This window comes from Pezoporus occidentalis, unplaced genomic scaffold, assembly GCF_034315485.1.
Source record: "Pezoporus occidentalis ecotype Australia unplaced genomic scaffold, CSIRO_AGI_Poc_V1 ctg12, whole genome shotgun sequence".
NCBI classification, from domain to species: domain Eukaryota; kingdom Metazoa; phylum Chordata; class Aves; order Psittaciformes; family Psittacidae; genus Pezoporus; species Pezoporus occidentalis.
In genome coordinates this window covers 3,626,313-3,646,085 of record NW_026912994.1, presented here as the reverse complement: position 1 = coordinate 3,646,085, position 19,773 = coordinate 3,626,313, and the positions used below count along the sequence as shown (strand labels likewise).

The 19,773-nt window shown below is 37.1% G+C and overlaps 1 protein-coding gene across 2 annotated transcripts in view; it reads right to left on the bottom strand.

The window, feature by feature from the left end:
• The window catches only part of DPP10 (dipeptidyl peptidase like 10), a 568,807-nt gene that overhangs the window by 41,225 nt on the left and 507,809 nt on the right, over positions 1–19,773 (bottom strand). For both annotated transcript variants that reach the window (XM_062605998.1, XM_062605992.1), the window contains exons 8-10: positions 12,188–12,308; positions 7,645–7,799; positions 4,888–4,985 (exon numbers count right to left, since the gene is read on the bottom strand). In XM_062605998.1, the coding sequence (XP_062461982.1) occupies positions 4,888–4,985; positions 7,645–7,799; positions 12,188–12,308 (374 nt within the window). The remainder of the gene's footprint in view (positions 1–4,887; positions 4,986–7,644; positions 7,800–12,187; positions 12,309–19,773) is intronic.

Here is a 19,773-nt window from a genome sequence, read left to right as displayed (position 1 = left end):
TTATTGTAAGTGCTTAGCAAAGTCAACAGAGACAGTAAACTGAATAAAGGAAAGGGATTTGCATTGCATTACACTGGAAGCATAGTTACAATCATAATTGAATTTGAACATTAAATACTGAGATTTGAAATAGACTAACATTATAGGAAGATAACTCGCAATATTAAGAACCTGCTCAAAAAGTAAAAATTTGCAACTTCATACCATTCACTATAATGAAGAAATCTGCTCTAACTTTGAATCAACGAGCTGATTATGAAAGAAATCTGCTCATAAGAATAGCTGAAAGACATTTAACATTTATGTCAATGGAAAAAGAAACGTTACTTTGGTTGATGGTTTTAATAGATTTGGATTTTGATAATAAATACAACAGGGTTCACCTAAAGAAAGCTAACCTATCATGCTCTACTAGTTTACTGGCAGGTTGTTATCTAAGAAGCTAAACAATAGAAACTTAGCCCATGCATAATGCTCTAGAATATTTACTATGTTTTAAAATTATTTATATTGTTGTGTATTGAAAAGTGTATGAGAATTTACAGATACTAACAGAAAATGTCATTCTCAGAAATGTGCATGGAAAAAAAACCACAAATTGAGACATTATAGTTGGACTTGATCTTGAAGGTCTTTTCCAACCTAGTTGATCTAATGATTCTAGTTGATTCTATGACCTGCAACGCAGCCATAGTTTGTTAGTATTTTGGTATACTATGCAACTTTATCTATGCATACATTGATGGATGACTGCAGTTTTCTTCTTTGACTGAGCCACAGGTATTTGACTGGAAGAAGATTTTCTAGCTCCTCTCCCCATTAGAGGGGAGTTGGTGGGAAGCATCACAGGCTAACAAGCTCTGGTCCCCATTTCCTTGCAGCCATAGGACCTTGCCAAGAGCACCTTGGCAGCCAACTGATGAACTGATTTTTCCCCTTGAACCAGATTGGTATAGGTGATGCTTTGCCTTTATGGGTGATGACAAAGCAACCTCCTTTAGTCTGTTGGCCACACTCCTCCTAGAGTGGTCCAGCCGAGGTGACAAGAAGAGTGCACTTTTTGTCCTCTATTCAGCCCCAGGCACAGATGCCATGGCAGGATGGTTGGGCAGGCTGCTAGGTCCCAGCCCCAGCTGACCAGAAGCTTGTCCTGGTCAAGGTGCAGAACTTGCATTTCTTTCCACTGAACATGGCAGGGAGTAATCAATAAATCCCTTGGCATTGTGTGTGAATGCTTCAATAAAGTATGTGAATATATTTTCATCCTGTAGGCTGAATAGATTACAGTCATTTGCTATAAGGGATGACAATGAATTAATCCTTTCAATTAACCTTGCAAGATAGCTATTAGTATTGCCAAGTTACAGAAGAGGGAAGGGGCAGAAGCTTGGAAGAAGAAAGTAGATACAGCATAAAGAAGGAAAGGTGAAAGTAAATCCTAGTTTTCTTAATAACAAATTGCACCCCCCTCCCTCCATTTCCAGTTAGAATCAAATAAGCTTTATATTCCAAAGCAAGGCTCAGATAAATCAGCTGCCAGAGGTACAAAACCAAACTTTCTAGATTCAAGAGGTGATCTCAAACTGGAAGTACATATATATCCAAATGATTCTGATGATTTGGAAAATAAAAAAAATGGTGAGGCTTGTGAGAGCATTATCTGAATTTATGCAAACTCAATTTCTTAAGTGCTTCCAGTTCCATTACAAATGATTAGTTAAAATCCTTAAAATAATCCAAATTTTCATAAAAAGTCAGAAGGGTATTACTGCGTATTTCAGTTTCTTTAAAAGCAGACATATATAAAATGAGAATATGGACATCTAGCATTTTCTCAGGCATTTAAATACTATTGGAAAAAGTAAGAAAAAGCGCTGACTTATTTTCTTATGGTTCATTTTAGAACTACCTGGTCAGCCGCATCTGGGAATAGTGCAGAGCCAATGCAGCCTGCTCACTATGGTGGAGAATGGGAAAAGCAAACTGGATGACCCTCACACTGAGACTTTCAAGAGCTGATACATTGTTCTAGAAGAAAAAATCTTTTCATCATGTATGGAACACAGCTCTAATAACTCAACTGCAACTTCTTTCATGTGTTATTTCACTTCTCTATCTGTGTTAGAGATTTCCACTTTGCAAATAAATTATTTTTTTCTGACAGGTCTAAATTCAAGCATGGAGTTGATAAATGAGACTACGGAATTTCTTAATATGGTATTAATACCTTATATCTAAATATCACCAGTTACAAGAAGTCTTCAGGTGTCCTAAGGTGCAGTGGCTTGAACTGAGCACTTGTACACCATATTGCTTTTGTTAATGTTTGCAGCAGGAAGCATTAGCTTTCCAACTGGAACTTCAGCAGCTAGCAGTGAACGAATGAACACTTATTTTATCTTACATGTACATTTGCTTTCTGTGACTAATGAGAAGAAAATCCTGCAGTACAAAAACATGTTTGCCACTGAAGGAAACAGAATGTAATTGTACACATAAAATGGAAACACCAAGTTTTTGGAAATTAATTTGAAATTAAAATAATTGCACAGAAAACAACCGTATGTTCAAAGGAAGACTGTAAACCTTTAACTATTGTTAATAAATAGTAGAAGGTAAATTTTCTCCACATATTAAAACTTTCAGGAGTAAATTTAGACATGTTATTGCTATCTTTATATAAGAATAAACTGAACAAGACTTGGGAAATACTACCAAGCACTTTTACAGAGCCACTGCAAGAAGTAAATGAAGGCAGAACAAGCAATTTACTCAATCTTACAACAAGTTCCCGGATGCCCTAAAAATCAGAGAAAAGCTGGGGAGAGTGAAGAATCTGAATGCTACTTTCCATGGCTAAAAGTAACAGAAGCCCCCTTCCCCACCTATTTGTGCGGTTTCTCTGTGTACAAGCGAACTTCTCCTGTAACAGCAGCTGGTTATGACTTGCACAACTTGTATTTCTGAATGTTTCTGCCCTGAAAGATCCATATAAATATATCTCATAGCGTCCCATTCCACTTAATTCTGAAAGACTCCCATGACTTATTTACTAAATGACTTCATAATGAATGGATTAGAAAGGTACTGAAAAAAATTGACCACAAAAAGCTACTACTTTTATTAAAAAAGTTAATACTTGGAAGCAAAAATTCCCAATCACCACAAACTCCACAGATTTCCACTCTGGAAAGCCTGCTAAAAACTCATTCTTCCTATCTGTATACATATCAATATATGGAGATATATATGGATTGATGACCAGTGTGATGACTGACTGCTGCTGAAATCCAGAGTCAGAATGCAAGATTTACAGTATACTTGGCTCAAAACTATATGATTTTACTAAATTTTGCAGCACAGTTTTTTTTTTTTTTTCTTAGGGATTTACATATTTCTCTTTTAATGGCTTTGTACTTTGTGACATTCAAATGACAATTTTAATTATGTTTAAGAGAGTGAGATGCTAATCATGATGGTAAGGAATCTCTTTCAGATCTTATACTGCTACTTAAATTAATGAAGGGTTAGCAAGCAGTAGGAGAGTTTATTATGGCTTTCAGTAGTGGTCCAGCAAGAGAAAGAAAATAGTTCAAAAAAGTGGAACTCATTAAGAATAATTCCTTTCACTAACACAGTCAGTGAGCATTACAGTTGACACAAATAATTGCAAGGCAAAATTCACTATTAAATTATTCCTGCACTAAATTACAGTACCTCAGTTTGTGCAGAGGAGAGCTACACCAGCTTGAAATTGGTTGCAATGGTTGTAAATCAATGCTCATTGTTAACATCCTGACTGTTTTGGAAACAATGACCATAAAATCCTTTGGGGTTTGCAGGAACTGCAAAACCAAAGGTGGTTTGTTTTTGTTTTTCATCTTTATGCATGCCAATCCTTTTTCACGCCATTCTACATCTGAAAATGCCCTGAGTGAAGTGGCACTTCCCTGGCCCTTAGACTGCAGCTACATCTGCACTGTAGTAACTGTTACTACCATTACCATTACCATTACCTTTATTATGTAACACTTTAGAAGATCATTAGTATATGCACTGAAACTACAATAGCAATTTAATCAAGATCACTGCAATAACCATGGGAAAGGATGAAAAGTTCTTTACTCTTAAACAAAAGTTTCACGGCAACTCAAGCAAGGGCAGGTAATTAGGAGCTTAGCTTAAGGTAGTAACTTCAGCAGGAAAGTCACCAATTGCAGCCAGACCTTATTACTTCAGCTTCCAGGTCAAAGGGACTGTTAAATTAGCTCAGCAGTTCTGAAGCAGTTTCTCCTGAAAAACAGCACTGTCCTTCTTAGTGTGTGATGTAGTCTTATGTGATCTGGTGGCATTGCCTCTCACCTGTTACCTCACTGCATCTATCTGCCGTGATGAGAAATGACATTTTCTGTAACCTATGGGATTTGAAAAGTTCAAAACATTTCTCTCAAAATGAGGGAACCCCCTGATTATGTGTTCTGTGCATTAGTAAGACACTTCTATGTTCTGCAATCTGATTTCAGAAACTGAAAGAACCAAGCTGGCCCACAGCAAGGGAAGTCTGGGAGTGACTGCAATGACCTCAGTAGCAGAAGAGTGTTCAGCCCCTTGACCGTAGCTTACAATTCCTAATTTCATACATTTCAAGTAAATTGGAGCTTCTCAGGACATCGGCTATCAGCAGATCTTAGATCCCTGTGATTTTTAAGAGCAGCATGAATCCTGTAGAGCTGTATTTTATTTTATTATCATTATGTTGAGCCACAGGGACAGAGATCAAGTGCATTCCAGTCAAAGATAAGTGTTATGCTGATGTAAAAAGGCAATTAGCCTAAGAGACAGTCAGGTTAAATCAAACATGAATTTCAAAACAATGAAATTATATACCTTGATTTAAAGCTGTCAGGTGGCATCAGTTCCAGTGTATGTGCTGGTCCATACAGATTGACTACAAACAGCTTTACTGTTGGGTTTGTTTGACCTGCCTTTGAAAAAAGAAAAAATAATAGGAGCTTTAGAAGCACTGAATCGGTGACAGCTAAATAGACTCACTCGTTCAGTATCTTTATCATAATGGGAAGTTATTAGAATTTTAAAATATTAAATTTTAAAAATTAATTTCACAGACATATGAATTAGAAAAATAAAAGTATGAAGCATTAATTGAATAATTCTCTCACTGCCCTTTACTTTCCATGACCTTCCTGTGCAGAGCAAGTGACCAATGATAGGAGTGGCTTGGCCTATTTCAGTAAAGTCAGCTGCAAAAAGTTGGTTCCTAAACCAGGAGTTAAATACACCCTCCAGCAAAGTCTTTTCCAGACACTATTGTTCCTTCTTCTAAAAGCTGCTCTACCTATATCTGGGATAGCAGTCCTCCTCTTCCTTCTCTTTCTTTACAGTTTTCTCCTTGTCTTCCTTCCCTGGTTTGCTGAGCTGGAAATCTGTATTTTTGGCTCTGTTTAGGACTCAGCCGCTTTGGCAGGCCAGCTCTAAGAGAGACAAAATGGTTCTTGCTTCTAAAGGGGAATAAAATGGCAGTTTGACATATATCTACTAGGACGAGTCTGATAAATACTGACAATCTACTGGGAGGGAGGACTTGTCCTTCCTGTAACTTGGCTTGTTACTAAGTCATGTTCCTAAGATGAAAAGAAAGAACTTGACATAGAAAGTTAAGACTCTGCAGGGATGCAAGGAGATGCTATAAGTCCCACATCCCTGTCCAAATCATATCACATCTAAGCTTCTTTTTCATGTAAGTCACAGGAGTCATCCAACGCTATACAGTGTATTGGGGCTATAGGGAATGAAAAGCAAGTCTCTCAGTGGGTTTGACTCCTGTTTAATATTGGGAGGGCAAGGTAAAAACCTGCCAGCCTGGGCTGGTCTCCATGCAGGGCTATACTGCCCCAACATACTGTCTCTACTACAAATATCTGTGGCTACAAGTATCTGTAGCTCAATGCAATTCAATACAAGGTCTCTACAGCTGGGGAGGTGCTGGGGTCAGTGGGGTGAAAACTGAGCGCTTCTTAAGCCTGCAGTGGACATGGGCAGCTGAAGGTGTTTTTTCTATCTGAGCAGAAAACTCTCATATCCACATCTCTCCTTCAACAGCAAACAGCGTCAACTCCTCTACCGCTCAGGGCCTCCTCATGACAATTTAAATAGCACGAATTTTGTATAATTCTCACATTTGTTCAGTAGTGCAAGAACTCTTTACATTGAAATATTACTTTGTTCTCTACATATTTAACAAAATTTAAACTTCCCTTCTCATATTTTTTAATACAGTGTGCATTAGGCATGTACACAGATACACATGTTCCAGTATTCACAATTGCCTGTGGGTTTCCTTTAATTTTTAAATCATAAATATAATTTTCTCCAAAGGTTTAATTCTATGATAACTTTTTTTCATCTCTTTTCCTATACCACAAGCTTCATTACCAATTAATGATGTTTAACGGTAGCTAAATCGGCATTAAATTGAGACATTAAAAAAAGATAATGTTTTTTTCATTAATGAGATTACTGAAGTACTATTCTGTATCACCTTTATGCTGAATTGCTAATGAAATGGAATTACTCATTTCTTGTTTACAAAGCTGACTTTTAAAAGTATTCCTTATTTTTTTCTTTGCTCTGTTACTCAAGCCTTTTACCTAAGCAAGTACATAAACCACCTCTGAAAATATTGTTACTTCATTATGTTAGAGTATTATTTCATAGAAGAATACATTATATCACACATCATATTATTTCATAGTACTTGGTACAGTCTAACTGTCCACCCATCAAAAATAAAGGTTCATCACTAAACAAACAGTACCAGGAATAGGGTAACACTAATATTTTCTAAAGCTCTAAATTAACTTCACTCGAAATGTCAAAGGAGTGCCATATACATGGACAAACTCAGACACTTTGAAATTGCACGCAAGGGATGGATTAAACCAGTAAGCTGGAAGATAATACCAGTGCTGGAGCTCAGCACAAAAACGACAGCTAGAGAGTCACCTAACTGGGAAATCCCCAGACAATTAGTAATTTCAGACATTATCCCTGCCAGGGCTGTTCTTTAACTTTCAACTTGAATCTAAACCACCCCCTCTAGATCTTCTGGAACTCGGTGACAATTCTAATTTTCCCCCTTCCCCTCCCTCCTCTTCCTGATTAAGATGATCAGGAAAAGATTTTACTGTGGTTTATCTTATTCAAGGCCAGTCTGTTACATTTATTAATAACAGCATCATTTCCTGAGATCTGGAATTCCGTATCTGGATTACACTAGTGAAATGGAACATGCTGCACGTATCACTCCAGTTCAATTGTGACAGTATCTTATTTTTTTGTGCAATCCCTCAAACATATTACCCTTCTCTCAGAAGTGGTGAATTGATTTTACTAAGCTGTATCAATGATGAAATTATCATGAATTAGTTTGTCTGCTGTTCCCTCACCCAGTTGATTTCCAGCAAAAGGTGTCACAGTATGGAAAAAAAAAAAAAAGGTATTTCCTGAAAATCAACATAAATAAAATTAGCCTCTGTTGCTGTCTAGAAACACTCCTTCCATGTGATTGAATACTATCACTGAACAAAAAAGGGGAGGTGGGTACTGCACTCATATTCGTCTTACCTTAGGATATCGATACTGCTTTCCTTTTGGATACAGACCACCAGTGAATTGGGGAATAACCATGTTCGGTACCAATGAGTCATTTATGGTCAGAAATGCCAGTCTTTCGCCGTCTGGAGACCACCAGTGGGCAATGTGAGAATGAAGAAGTTCCTCTGCAAAACCAGATTTCCTTAGGGTCCATAAAAATAACTACCACATAGTTTCCATCTCATTCAGTTGGCACTGATTTGTTCTTTCTGTGCCCACTTCAAATGCATCTGTTGTAATTTCATTAATTCCACATTATCCTGGGTTGAATGTTTGGATAACAAGGTGTATTGAAAAGCCAAACTTTAACCATTTTCCTCAAATGAATACTTCTATTGACATCAATAAATCATTTACATGTGAAAGATGATTTTAAATGCCATATGCTTAGTTCTATTACATTCCATTAGATATGTTTAATTAATTTTTAAATTATTTGCACAATTTTAATAGGGTGGTATTTTTTAGGATTTGTTTTTTTTTAAATAAAAACCTTTAGCATACCTGATTTGTCTGAGCTGTGGCACCTGGTAACATGAGGACCCTCACACAGTGATCTTTGTAATCAGTCTTGGAGTATAATATTTTGCCTTTTTTGTCTCAGTTTAGTACTCAATTTTAATTCTTGGAAAAGTCACTTTTTCTGCAATGTAACTTTTTTTGAAAATCCGAACAATTTTTTTCTTTTATTCAAATTTTACTTGATTTCCAAATTAAAATAATCCTCAAAAATGTCATGCAATGTTTTATTATATTTATTGTCATTGTATTTTGTATTCAGAAGAAACAAACCAGAAACAACCATAGAAACAAGACATAAACTGGAATCCCAGTAAAGCAGTTCCAGACCAATTCCAAATTCACCTTGCACAGGTCTTCTGCCTTCCACTTGTGAAAAGACTTGGAGTTTTTTCCATTATGTATTTGATATGTTGACTCATTTGCTGAGTATTTTGTATTTAAATTTGAAGAATCTGGCTGCAGAACTAATTGACAATATATATTAACAGGAAAAAAGGCCTGACTATACATCTAATAAAGATCCTGCCTACAAAACTACTTAAAGTGTTAATGAAGACACTTCAAGATGCTAATCAGAGTCTAAAAGTTCTGAAGCGGCTTAATAGTTTGTATTATCTCAGATTAGGTGCAATGAAGCTGGGACCTATATTCAAAGTCATATATTCTGGGCCATGCTTCTCTCCCTGGCTGGATAAGTAAAACCTTTTATACAAGACAACAGCAGAGAATGAATGGTGAATATCAGATAGCAAAAATCACAGTTCTGCTTGTTTGAAAATATTACTGTTTGCATTCAAACGAGGTTATTCACACAGAAAACGCGATTCCCAAATGCTCTGTAAGGGAAAATGCTAATAACAAATTTATGCAAATGATAAAAGTAAACAAATTAGGTCAACTCAATGGAAAATCTCTTAACTTCATCTGGACAACATTAACCCTTCTCAGCTTCTGATGCTATTAAAAACACTACTGACAGCAGAGGACTGCTCTAAGATAAACAATGGTTAATGGGAAAGAAGCAGTACATTGATTCATGCCTGCAGACATGGACTGTGGTCCTCCAACGTGTAAAGTCAGAATTCCCTTTTATCCTTATTTTAATTATGTGTATTGTGGAGAAGAACCCACTGCTTGCCTGCATCCTTGGCAACCCAAAGAGTTCTCCATAAGCCAGGAAAAGCAACAGCTCTTTTGGCTCAGGATTAAATAACTTGGAGAAGAATGGGCAAAATCACTTAAGGAAAGCTTTAGGATATGCACTAGGAGAAAGGACTGGAGATATGTATCACCTCCCACACCATTTCAGAAACTTTCTAGTTCCAGAATAGACACCTTTTGCTTTTCCTTCTCAAGACAAGGGTATATTTATAGCTGTAGAGATAGGAAACAAGAACAAACTGGGGTGGTAACTGATGAGGAGGTATAAGATATTTGGATGAATTTACCTGGCTTCATTTCCAAAAAAAAGGAGAAGCAGGTGTATGACCTTTTTGAAAATCAGCCAGGTATGAAACTTATGTATCCATGCATTTACAGTAAAAAAAAAAAAGCCAATAGCATATATGAAGACGTCTGTATTTTGCTGTCAGCTAAAGAAGTTCTGTGAATCTTTAAAGCCTTTCAGTCCTCAAATATTCATTAATAAAACGTGTCTCTAGGAATGATGGGCACACATAGGGAAGCTGGAGCATACCCTCAGACAAGCACCATTGCCACTATTGTGCTAGTGGCACTTGTTCTTTCCAAGTCACTCTATTCTCTTTTTCTGATCATTGTGAGATATTTACAGCTTAAAGAAACATTTGTTTTATCAACAGTTTAGTTGATCTTTAAAACAAATAAAGATACAAAAAATCCACATAATACTCTTTCAGATACTGAGATAAATAGGTAAGCTGACATATAAATTAAAAAAAGCATTCTGGCATGTTTCAAATAAAAGAGATTAGTTTCGATTCTCTTTAGTTCTTAAATGTAGCTCTCATGAACAAAGGTCCAAATCATACTAACCCTCCCAAATTTCTTCCATTAAAATATGTCTTAAACTTCTACCTTTATAATTCTTAGATGTACTACTCCATCCCTCCCAAACAGCTCAAATAAAATGCCTGGTCAATACCAGTAATGTATCAGTTGCATTAGGTAACACCAGTTGCATTAGGTAACCTTTTGTGGTCCCTTCCAGCTTGAATTATCCTATGATATCCTTATGATCTTTAGCAGACTTTTAAAGAATCTTGTATTACATTTTGTTCAGTGCAGTAGGGCTGTATAATAATCTTTCATTATATGTTGTTAACTGCAGTTCCACGCTGCACCCAGCTGTACCCCAGTCTTCTCTTGAAACACAAGCTGCCCTCTTCTGAACAGGTGTCCTCAAAATGCTTGCAGAGATGAAGCCAGAATTGCCTTGTTTCATCCATGAGTGTGACTCTTATTAATTTCACTTTATTTTAGCAAAACCTGGATACACTGTATCAACTTCACTGAGCTATATATGCTTACATTCTTCAATTTGCTTGCAGTCATATGAGATTTGAAGAATATGGAATGCATACAAAAATATTCTATTCCAAAGACATCCTTTGACCTTAAGTTTTGAAATATGCTGCTACATTAAAGCAGTACAAAACATTATTAGAAACCTCGGAAGCGGGTAACTATCACACGCAGGCATTTATACGGCAAAGGGATGTAAACTATCATTCTAATTTCACAGTTTACTTGATCAGAGATCTTATGAATTCATGAGGTGTGCTATCTGTTACTAATTAGTGAAATGCCCAAGTGGCATGAATAGACCATTTCCAAGGGCCACACTTAAGTTCCTTACTTTGTGATGTAACACCATTCCTAAAAACCACTCTGCCCTGCAAAACTCTACATATGAGAAGTTACATACCAAGTAATGAAGTATTTAGCACTCAGCTATTTACCTATAAAATTAATGAGTCCCATAGAAACTAACTGAAATGTGTATTAATTTTAAGCTCCTGTACCAAGCTGGGTAATCTACTCCCCCTTCTTCTTTTTTTTTTTTTCACTTATTATTATGTTGAAAGCAAAGAGAAACATTCTGTGGTACTATGCTGAAGATGGCTTCTGAAGCCAGATGATATAGATTGAGTTGTCCACTCCATTTTGGCACTGCTTGCAAGCAACAGCAAGTTTGCCAAGAGCCTAGGCCAGGCTGATGTAAGCAAAAGTAGCAGCCACTATTGAGGTAACAATATGACACTTTTAGACCTTGTCAAAATACTCGAATTGAAGCATGTTCTTAAAAGTCAAGCATGATGTTACTGACTGGCTTGAGGGGCTGGAGTCTCTCGTGAGACATGCTAACACACAGCACACTAACCACCACCGAGGCTGAAGAAAACAAAGTGATAAAGAAGTGAGACACCAGGCAGTATCATCTTTGGTCACTTTTTGCTGTGTATCCACATAAAACCAATTCTGCTTCTATGCTACAATTCTGTGACTTCTTCTATTAGAATGTTTTAACTGTAAACAGATCAGCACTGCTGTTCAGACAGGCAACAAACTGACTCCTTTCCCTCTTCACTTGTGTTGTAAACCCTGAACAGCTCCAAAGGTATGAATGGAGTTATTCTAGACAAGCAAAACACACAGGATGTTTAGTTTTATTTGAATACCTCTATTCGAAATGCCAGCCCCACTGAAGTTGGCAGTAAAACCCCACATCAAGATTTCACTACTACAGCATTTTTACAAACTACCTAGTGTTCATAATCCATTTGATATATTTGGGTTGAAATTCCTCTTTCTGAGAAAATACTGTTACATGCAAAACAACAGCCAATAGAAAATATGAACACATACAAAGACAATCTTGCAAGAAAATGAGAAGCCAAAGAAGCAAAAACAACCTTAGACAGCATTTTCTGAAATTAATAGATTTGCGCTGTTTGGTCTGTATAAGAATCTCTCATCCGTTTTAATAAACAGATATATTTGTCTGGCTTACCTTCGTATAACCAGTCTGCAATTCCATTAAAAATAATTCCTTCTTTTCCTGAAGATGTCAGGCGCAATGAGCTACTCTTTACATCAGGCTGATAGTAGATGTTATTTTCAAAAATATAAATCTGGATGTAGTAAGAGGGATGGAGAGAAAAAAGAACATTTTGGCAGATATAAATGAATGTTCAGCAATGAATAATTTCCTCAGGCTCAGAACAGTGTACTGAATAATTCAGTATAAGTTTTCACCAACACTGGCTTCATATTTACTTTTATTATCAATTTGGACAAACTAGAACAAACTTTTAATACTTATGCCAAGGCAAATTCTTTGAGATTGTATTACCTATTGAAATGTCTCTATATACTGTAAGAAATGTTATTACATCCCTCAGAATCATAGAGGAGACAAGTTTTATAACAGTTGGATAGATAAATAAATTTTCCGTTAATTCCATTCTATCTAATAAAATAATCTGTTTTTCTAGCACTGAAATCAGACACACTTCTGCAAGCACATACGACACAGTACATACATCATAAATGCAAGTTACAGCTTTGAGGGTGGTGAGGCACTGGAACAGGTTGCCCAAAGATACGGTAAATGTTCCATGCCTGGCAGTGTTTAAAGCCAGATTGGACAGAGCTGCAGGCTACATGGTCTTAGGAAGAGGCATTCCTGCCCATGGCAGGGGGCTTGGAACTAGATGATCTTAAAGTCCTTCCCATCCCAAACCTTTCTATGATTCTAGCATTCTAACAATTCTATGGTTTTATATCATGATGTGAGAACATACTGGAAAAGCAGCATACTGTTAACTCAGCTTGCTAACTCTATTTCTGGCTCTGACACACGAATATTTTACCTCAAGTGTGCTATATGAATTCCTTTTATTTTCAAGTCTAGACTACTCTTCCTTTTCCTGTAAATAACAGACTAGACAGACAACCCTCTCCTCCTTCACTGACACTTCTCAGCATTGTCTGCCTTTTTTTTTTTCTTGCTTGCTTTGTTGCAAAGGACTTCAGGTTCTCTTATTTCCAGAGACTGAGCTTCAGGCTCCATGACAAAGTCACTAAAAGAAAAATAAAAGCCAAAAACCCCCCAACAAACTATGGGACTGAGGGGATGGTAAAAAGGGCAGGAGACAAATACAGTGATGATGAGGAAGGCTTATGACATGGAAATTCTTAGCCATACTGAGACATACTCAGCCATATGTCACAACACGCTGGATGTCTGCCTTTATCAGTCAGGAGACCTTCATGCACTTCACTGCAGCACAATTTCGGTACATGCTTGTCCCTGACTTCTTCACTGTCCCTATCTTTCCCAGCCCCGGTTAATAAGAAACAAACGTTTGAGATACTAAGAAGCCGAAAGCTACAGATGGGTATAAAAAAGGACAGCCACAGCTACTCACATTTTCTGTAACAGTACTCTTTGTCCTTTTTGTCCCTACTCTTACATTCCTCGTTTTCCTGAGTTGTCAATGGCTCGTATTTCAGCTACAATCATCTCAGAGTTGTAGTTTTTTTTTCTTTACCTTTTTGTTAACAATGGCCACGTGTGTGCTTGCACAGTTTAACAATGGAATCAAACTAGTGTCACTATTACGCACCATCTTGATTCACACTAAGAAAATTCAGCTAACAGCACTAGAGAACAATACACAACAGAAATTTTTGTTACATTATTACATCAATGTACACTGATGTATGGAGTCCCTGGGACTGCTAACACGCAATAAATATATTTCCAACCAAGACCTTTTTAAAATCCTAGTCATTTATCATTCTTACACTTCTATGATAAACAACTTAAGAGAAAATACTAACCAGAGAGCAAATTATTATTACCACTATTGCTTCTGATCTCTCTGTTTCTAAATTACCGTCCAAAATAGATTTCCCAATGAGTCCCCAAACTAATGGCATTTCTCAATTTTTAAAAGTAGACACTTCACAATTTCTGATCCAGAATTCAATAAAACTGAAGTTTTTTTTTTTATACCGTGAGCAATACAATGGTTTTGAGTCATAACTAGAAATCAGGGGTGATTCTTTATGGTCAGAAATTCAAGATTCAGCAGTGAGCTCAAAACTGAAGTAAAAATAGTTCATCCAGTCTGAATAAACCAGCAAGTACTGACCAGTACTTGCATTTACAGTTTTATAAATAATATTTGATACACTGAGAATTTAGAGGAAGCTGATGTATTCTCCAGCATTAACACCAGAAGAAAACAAGGATTAGAGAATGCTGGATATATCAAGCTTTTAAAAAGTATCAACAAACACTTCTTGTAATATATAATTGCACAGGAAAAAATGTACATTTTTTCCTAAGGTAGAATAAATAAATACAATTAATAAAAAAGAGGCATGGTTAATTGGTGAATCAAGAAACACAAAATAATTTAGCCAAGTAATTGCTACTTAAGTAAATTAAAAATGTTTCTAACAGACTAATTTACAGGTGAGAACTCCTCTACTGCCTGCTGCTTAGCAAGGAGAGACTTCCGACAGATGACAATCTTTTCTTATAAGGCCAGGTTGGACAGAGTCTTGGGTGACATGGTTTAGTTGGAGGTGTCCCTGCCCATGGCAGGAGTGTTGGAACCAGATGATCTTAAGGTCCTTTCCAACCCTAACTATTCTATGATTCTATGATATAAACAACTGCGTTTAGGAGATTACAAAAAAAAGCCTTCTTGATCAAATGATTCTATTTTGCTTAAGCTTCTTTAATTAAATGAGCTCAAGCTAACTGATTTTTAAGATCAGAAGTACCATTTTTGCTTCCCACTCCCCTTTTCAGGCCATTTGCCTTTTTAACAGTGAAGACACCCTTAATGACTTGTCTCTGCAATGTTTGGAAATACTTTCATTTAAAGCCATCAGTGCCAATCAAAGTACAGGATTAACAAATACTTGTTTTATGACTGAACCATAAAAAGGTCTTTAATTCTGTTATTACTAGTTAGTAGCATTGTTAATTCCATTTGACGCATTTCAGAGAAGTGAGTATCTCTGAGGGAGTATCACTGCTGTGCCACCGATTGCTGGCTGTCTTAGCTTTATTTCTCATTTATTTCACAAAGCAGCTTTGCCTTCATCCTCAAACAGTTCTCAGTCCCCTCTGAACATCCCCACAATCCTCTTAGTCTACTCTTGTCACCCAAAGTTTCTCTTTTCTCCCCATCACTCATGACAGGTGTGCTTTCAACTTTGGAATCTACCTCAAAGAACAACTTTTTCTTGAACATATGCACTGGGACATTTTACAGTTCTTGGTAAACTTCAAAGCCACTCAGTGGCTCCCTCCCTAGCAAGCCTCAAACACATAAATGCCTCAAGCTTGTTGCTTGGATAATGTTAATCATGAAAAATAATCTATTTATGTTGCTTTGCAAAATGTTTATGAAATACAACTACTCATGTTTCTCCACATAACTAAACAGCATGTAAATGCACACTGATGATTTAGGGTTGGCACACGGTCAAATATTTCTCTGCATGGCCTGCAGCATTTTGAAAGATCAATATCCCCATGCTTGAGCCTCTAAAAACATCTTGGAAAGATTCACCATTATGGTTAGTCATTTAATGTCATTTGTAATTTTGAATAGTTGTTATATTTCAAGAGGTGCCATTTTCCACATGAAGCCTGCAAACTGCTGCTTCTATCGATAGGAATGGCTTCATGCACGCTTCCTACAATGATGCTGTCTATCCCCTGCAGTCAGGACTGCATTCCCTCCCATTCCTGAATGCGCCAAAGTGCTCATCTGTAGTTATTTAAGGGAAATAAAGGTGTGGGGACTAAAATTTTGATTTCCACAGCAAAACAGGCAGCAGAGTTTTAATAGGAGTGACAACTATATTCTGAAGGCTGCTAGTAGTGGCCTCAGAGGCTCCTTGTTTCACTTGCCTGCAAATCCAGGCATCGAAATCAATTAAGCACAAGTACTTTGTGTAGCCACAAAAAACAGTCTCCCATCTGACATCACTGTCAGAACAATGCAGCCAAGAAAGACATTTCTAAAAGGCAAACTCCTTGTAATTTTTTCTTCCCAGTATAATATTTATATAGTACAAGTGTACCTCATATGCAACTCTAAAAATACTGAAATTTTAATAGATCACAGTTTGAAATTAATTTTGTTCACAATATTGCTTGGTTTTGTCTAGGATTTGCACATACAACAATGATCAGCAACTAAGTTTGTGGGCTTCACATCCCTCTGAAATAACTATGACTAGAGGAAGCCTGTGCACAACAGCTATGGTTTTACCAGCAAGCAGTGAAATGGGCTTTTTTTCTGCTGCTTATTCCTTGGCTCCTGTTTGCCTGCTGTGGCCACAACACCACTCCATACCTGACCTGCTGCAAAAAGTGGCATCAAATGTGAAGTGACTGTAGGAGGAACACTCATACTGGTTTTATTTTACGTAGATTATCACAAGTCCATCAATTCAGAGTAGAAATGGAACTATTCCTCAGCTAAACATGCAAAAAATCCTTCACCATGCCCCAGAAGCAGACAAATTCCTTAAACTGTCAAGCTCTCCCCTCCCTGAAAAATTACCTAAGTTCTTTTACTATAGGTCATACATTTTTAGCCTTCTTGCTCAGTTTAAGCACTGCCACCCCTGCTTTCTCATGAAAACAGTATCTGTAGAAAACTCCTAACAGTTCAACTTTATGCTGCACTAAAATACATTCCCAAGCTTTTCTTTCAAAAATACAAAGACTAGGTGGAAATTTTTATATTTTAGGTGGCAGCTGCTGATGCTGCTTAGGTGCTGTACAGTAATACATGATGTATTTACGAGCCACAATTTAGTCTTTAAAATTGAGTAAACAAGAAAGCGTCTGGGACAGAACTCAGGCTACTACTTTTCCTACAACTGAGACTCTCAAATACTCTCAAAAACTCTCAAATACTGCAAAGCAGATAGCAAATCACGACACCGGAATAAGAATAATGGAGCAAAACAACAACAGAAATTATTCTTGGAGCAGAATCTTGCAAATACCTGTGCGTAAAATTGTGACTCCTGTAAGTAAAACTAAACACGTGCCAAAAGGTTCCCAGGGTGGGGACTTCAACATACTTCATTGCTTTGCATATTTTGTTTTGGGCAATGTCACATAAACCAAAAACCTCCCTGGACAGTCTGTCCCTACTCAGGTATTTGGGAACAAGTAAAAGGGCTTTTATTAGTATACACTTGTGTCTAATTACTACATCATTACAGAAATGTTGACTGTAGCTACTGAATCTTACAAAACCTTTAAAAGAGGAGTTGCTAACTGTGTATCAGATGTATTCTCGTGAATACATCAGTGGCTTTGTGCCCAAAATGCTTTCACAGTTTTCAGGCATGATGATAAGAAAATAAATTGAAAAAGTCACAAAATGGAACCAGGCTATGCTATCTTATATTAAAATTATTATTACACTTTCCTTTTTTTTTAACCTCTTCTCTTTACCATCTTTTACCACATTTCCCAATTACTTAAAATTATGCTTTAGCTATGACCCTTACTTAATAATGTTACAAATGGGGATAAATATAAAAAACTATGGCCTTAAAAAAATTTTGACTTTGTTTTCTTAGAGATTTTGCACGGCAAATCACATCAAGCCTCAAACCAATTGAAGAAAAATACACAGCATTTCTTTAATTATTTTAAAAGTATTTTTCTAATTAATGAAAGAAATCTGCAATAAAGTTTAAATTAGTGACAGATTAATTCTTGATAATGATCACATTTATTTCAACTAACTGAAGAATTTGAAGCTCTGCTTGGTTTAATGTTCTACCTACAGCACTAATCCTTCTCCGTTTTCCGTATCTGTCAGCCTTTCAACTACTTTTTTCGTAAAACTTCTAAATTAATTTATTCCAAACCACTTTTTTTTATTGTTTGCAACTCGTTTCACAATTACATGATTTTATTTCAGGCTGAGGTCTTAAGCAGAGCACCCAGCCTGAACAGTTAGTTCCAGATGGCAGACAGCTGTGAAAACAGAGACATCTAATCCCGCAGCTGAACGGCAAACCCAGTGCCAATAGCTGGAGAGCCCCCCTGTGTGTCTTTAATAATTCCCTACATTACAGGCAGAGAGAAGCTGCTAAATTACAGAAAAATACTCCATTTTTTCCCTTTAGGTACTGCACTGAAGCCTTCTGCATGGGCATATCCACACTCAATCACTCCTCTGATTGCAGGGTAGACTATCAGTGTCAGGACAAGCTTTTTACTCACCAGTTAGGCAGCAGCAGCAGCAGTTTGCCTGGAGCTTTGTGGGGGTCACCATGCGATCACTTACCCCTGCACAGAAGCAGGGACTGTGTCCAAAGGGGGGCTTTGAGCTCTCTGTCAAAGCAGGGGGCTCTAGCAGAGGCTGCCAGCAGCCAGTTAGCCCAGGCAGTTGGGCGAGTCACCATCAGATATTTGCATGTGTTCCAGAAATTCATCCAGACATCAGAGTTCAGACTTGTACTTACATCTGAAAGCCCAGTTCTCTTCAGGTGGAACAGAAACAGAGATGCATCCCTTGCTGACAAAACCTGTATCCTTCCCTGGAAGCAATTATCAGTCTCACTTGCAGAGAAAACCTACCAAACTGAGAGGGAAATTTCTCTCAAATATGACATTAATGAGGTACACTTAACAATCTGGCATTACTCCTTTCTCTAACTTACTCAAGAACAAAATTATATTTATATGAATATGATAAGGTAGCTTACCATGCAATGACTTCTTAGAATAGATTATGCAAACACTAACCAAATAGGTATAACGTATTGCCACTGCTGTTCCCCAATATGAGAAGGCATCACCTTGGTTCTAGAAACAACTCACTCATGTCATGCTTTGTGCAAGCTGAAGGTATATGGTTAATATACCTGGGACTTATTTTCCTCACTTAATGAGAAAATCTTTCTAATTTCTCCTCCAGAGTTTGAGCATGGCAGATTTGTTTGACTTCCTGATTGACACCATCAGCACAAATGTATTTTGCCATCAATAATACTAGAAATATGTAATGTCAAATGCAGCCATGATTTACCCTTATACAAGTTTTAACAGCTCTTGAAATTAACTTTTCAAGATAAAAACTTAATACCCAGTCCTTCCAGTACCTAAGGGGGGCTTTAAGCAACCTGGTGCAGTGTCACGTGTCTCTGCCCACAGCAGGTGGGCTGGAACTAGACAATCTTTAAGGTCCCTTCCAACTCAAACCATTGTGTGATTCACTTGATTCTATGAATCCAGCATTTTGTCTTGAAGGAAAGCAATGGTATAGTGTAACTAATGGCACAACTTGTTATTACAGGGATTCGTTAGGACAAATAACTATTTCAAGGAAGGTGCTAACCAAACTCTGAAGCTACTGAGCAGGTTTAGCTGGAAAGGAAAGAAGGCATCTATATCTATGTGCCGTTGGTTAAAAAAAAAAATATCTGTACAACAAGCACTGGCCTCTTCTTGTACAGGTAAGTGTCCTATGTCTGAACCAAGGAGAACATAAGATTCTTCCACAGATTCTCTGACCAACAATCATATGAATG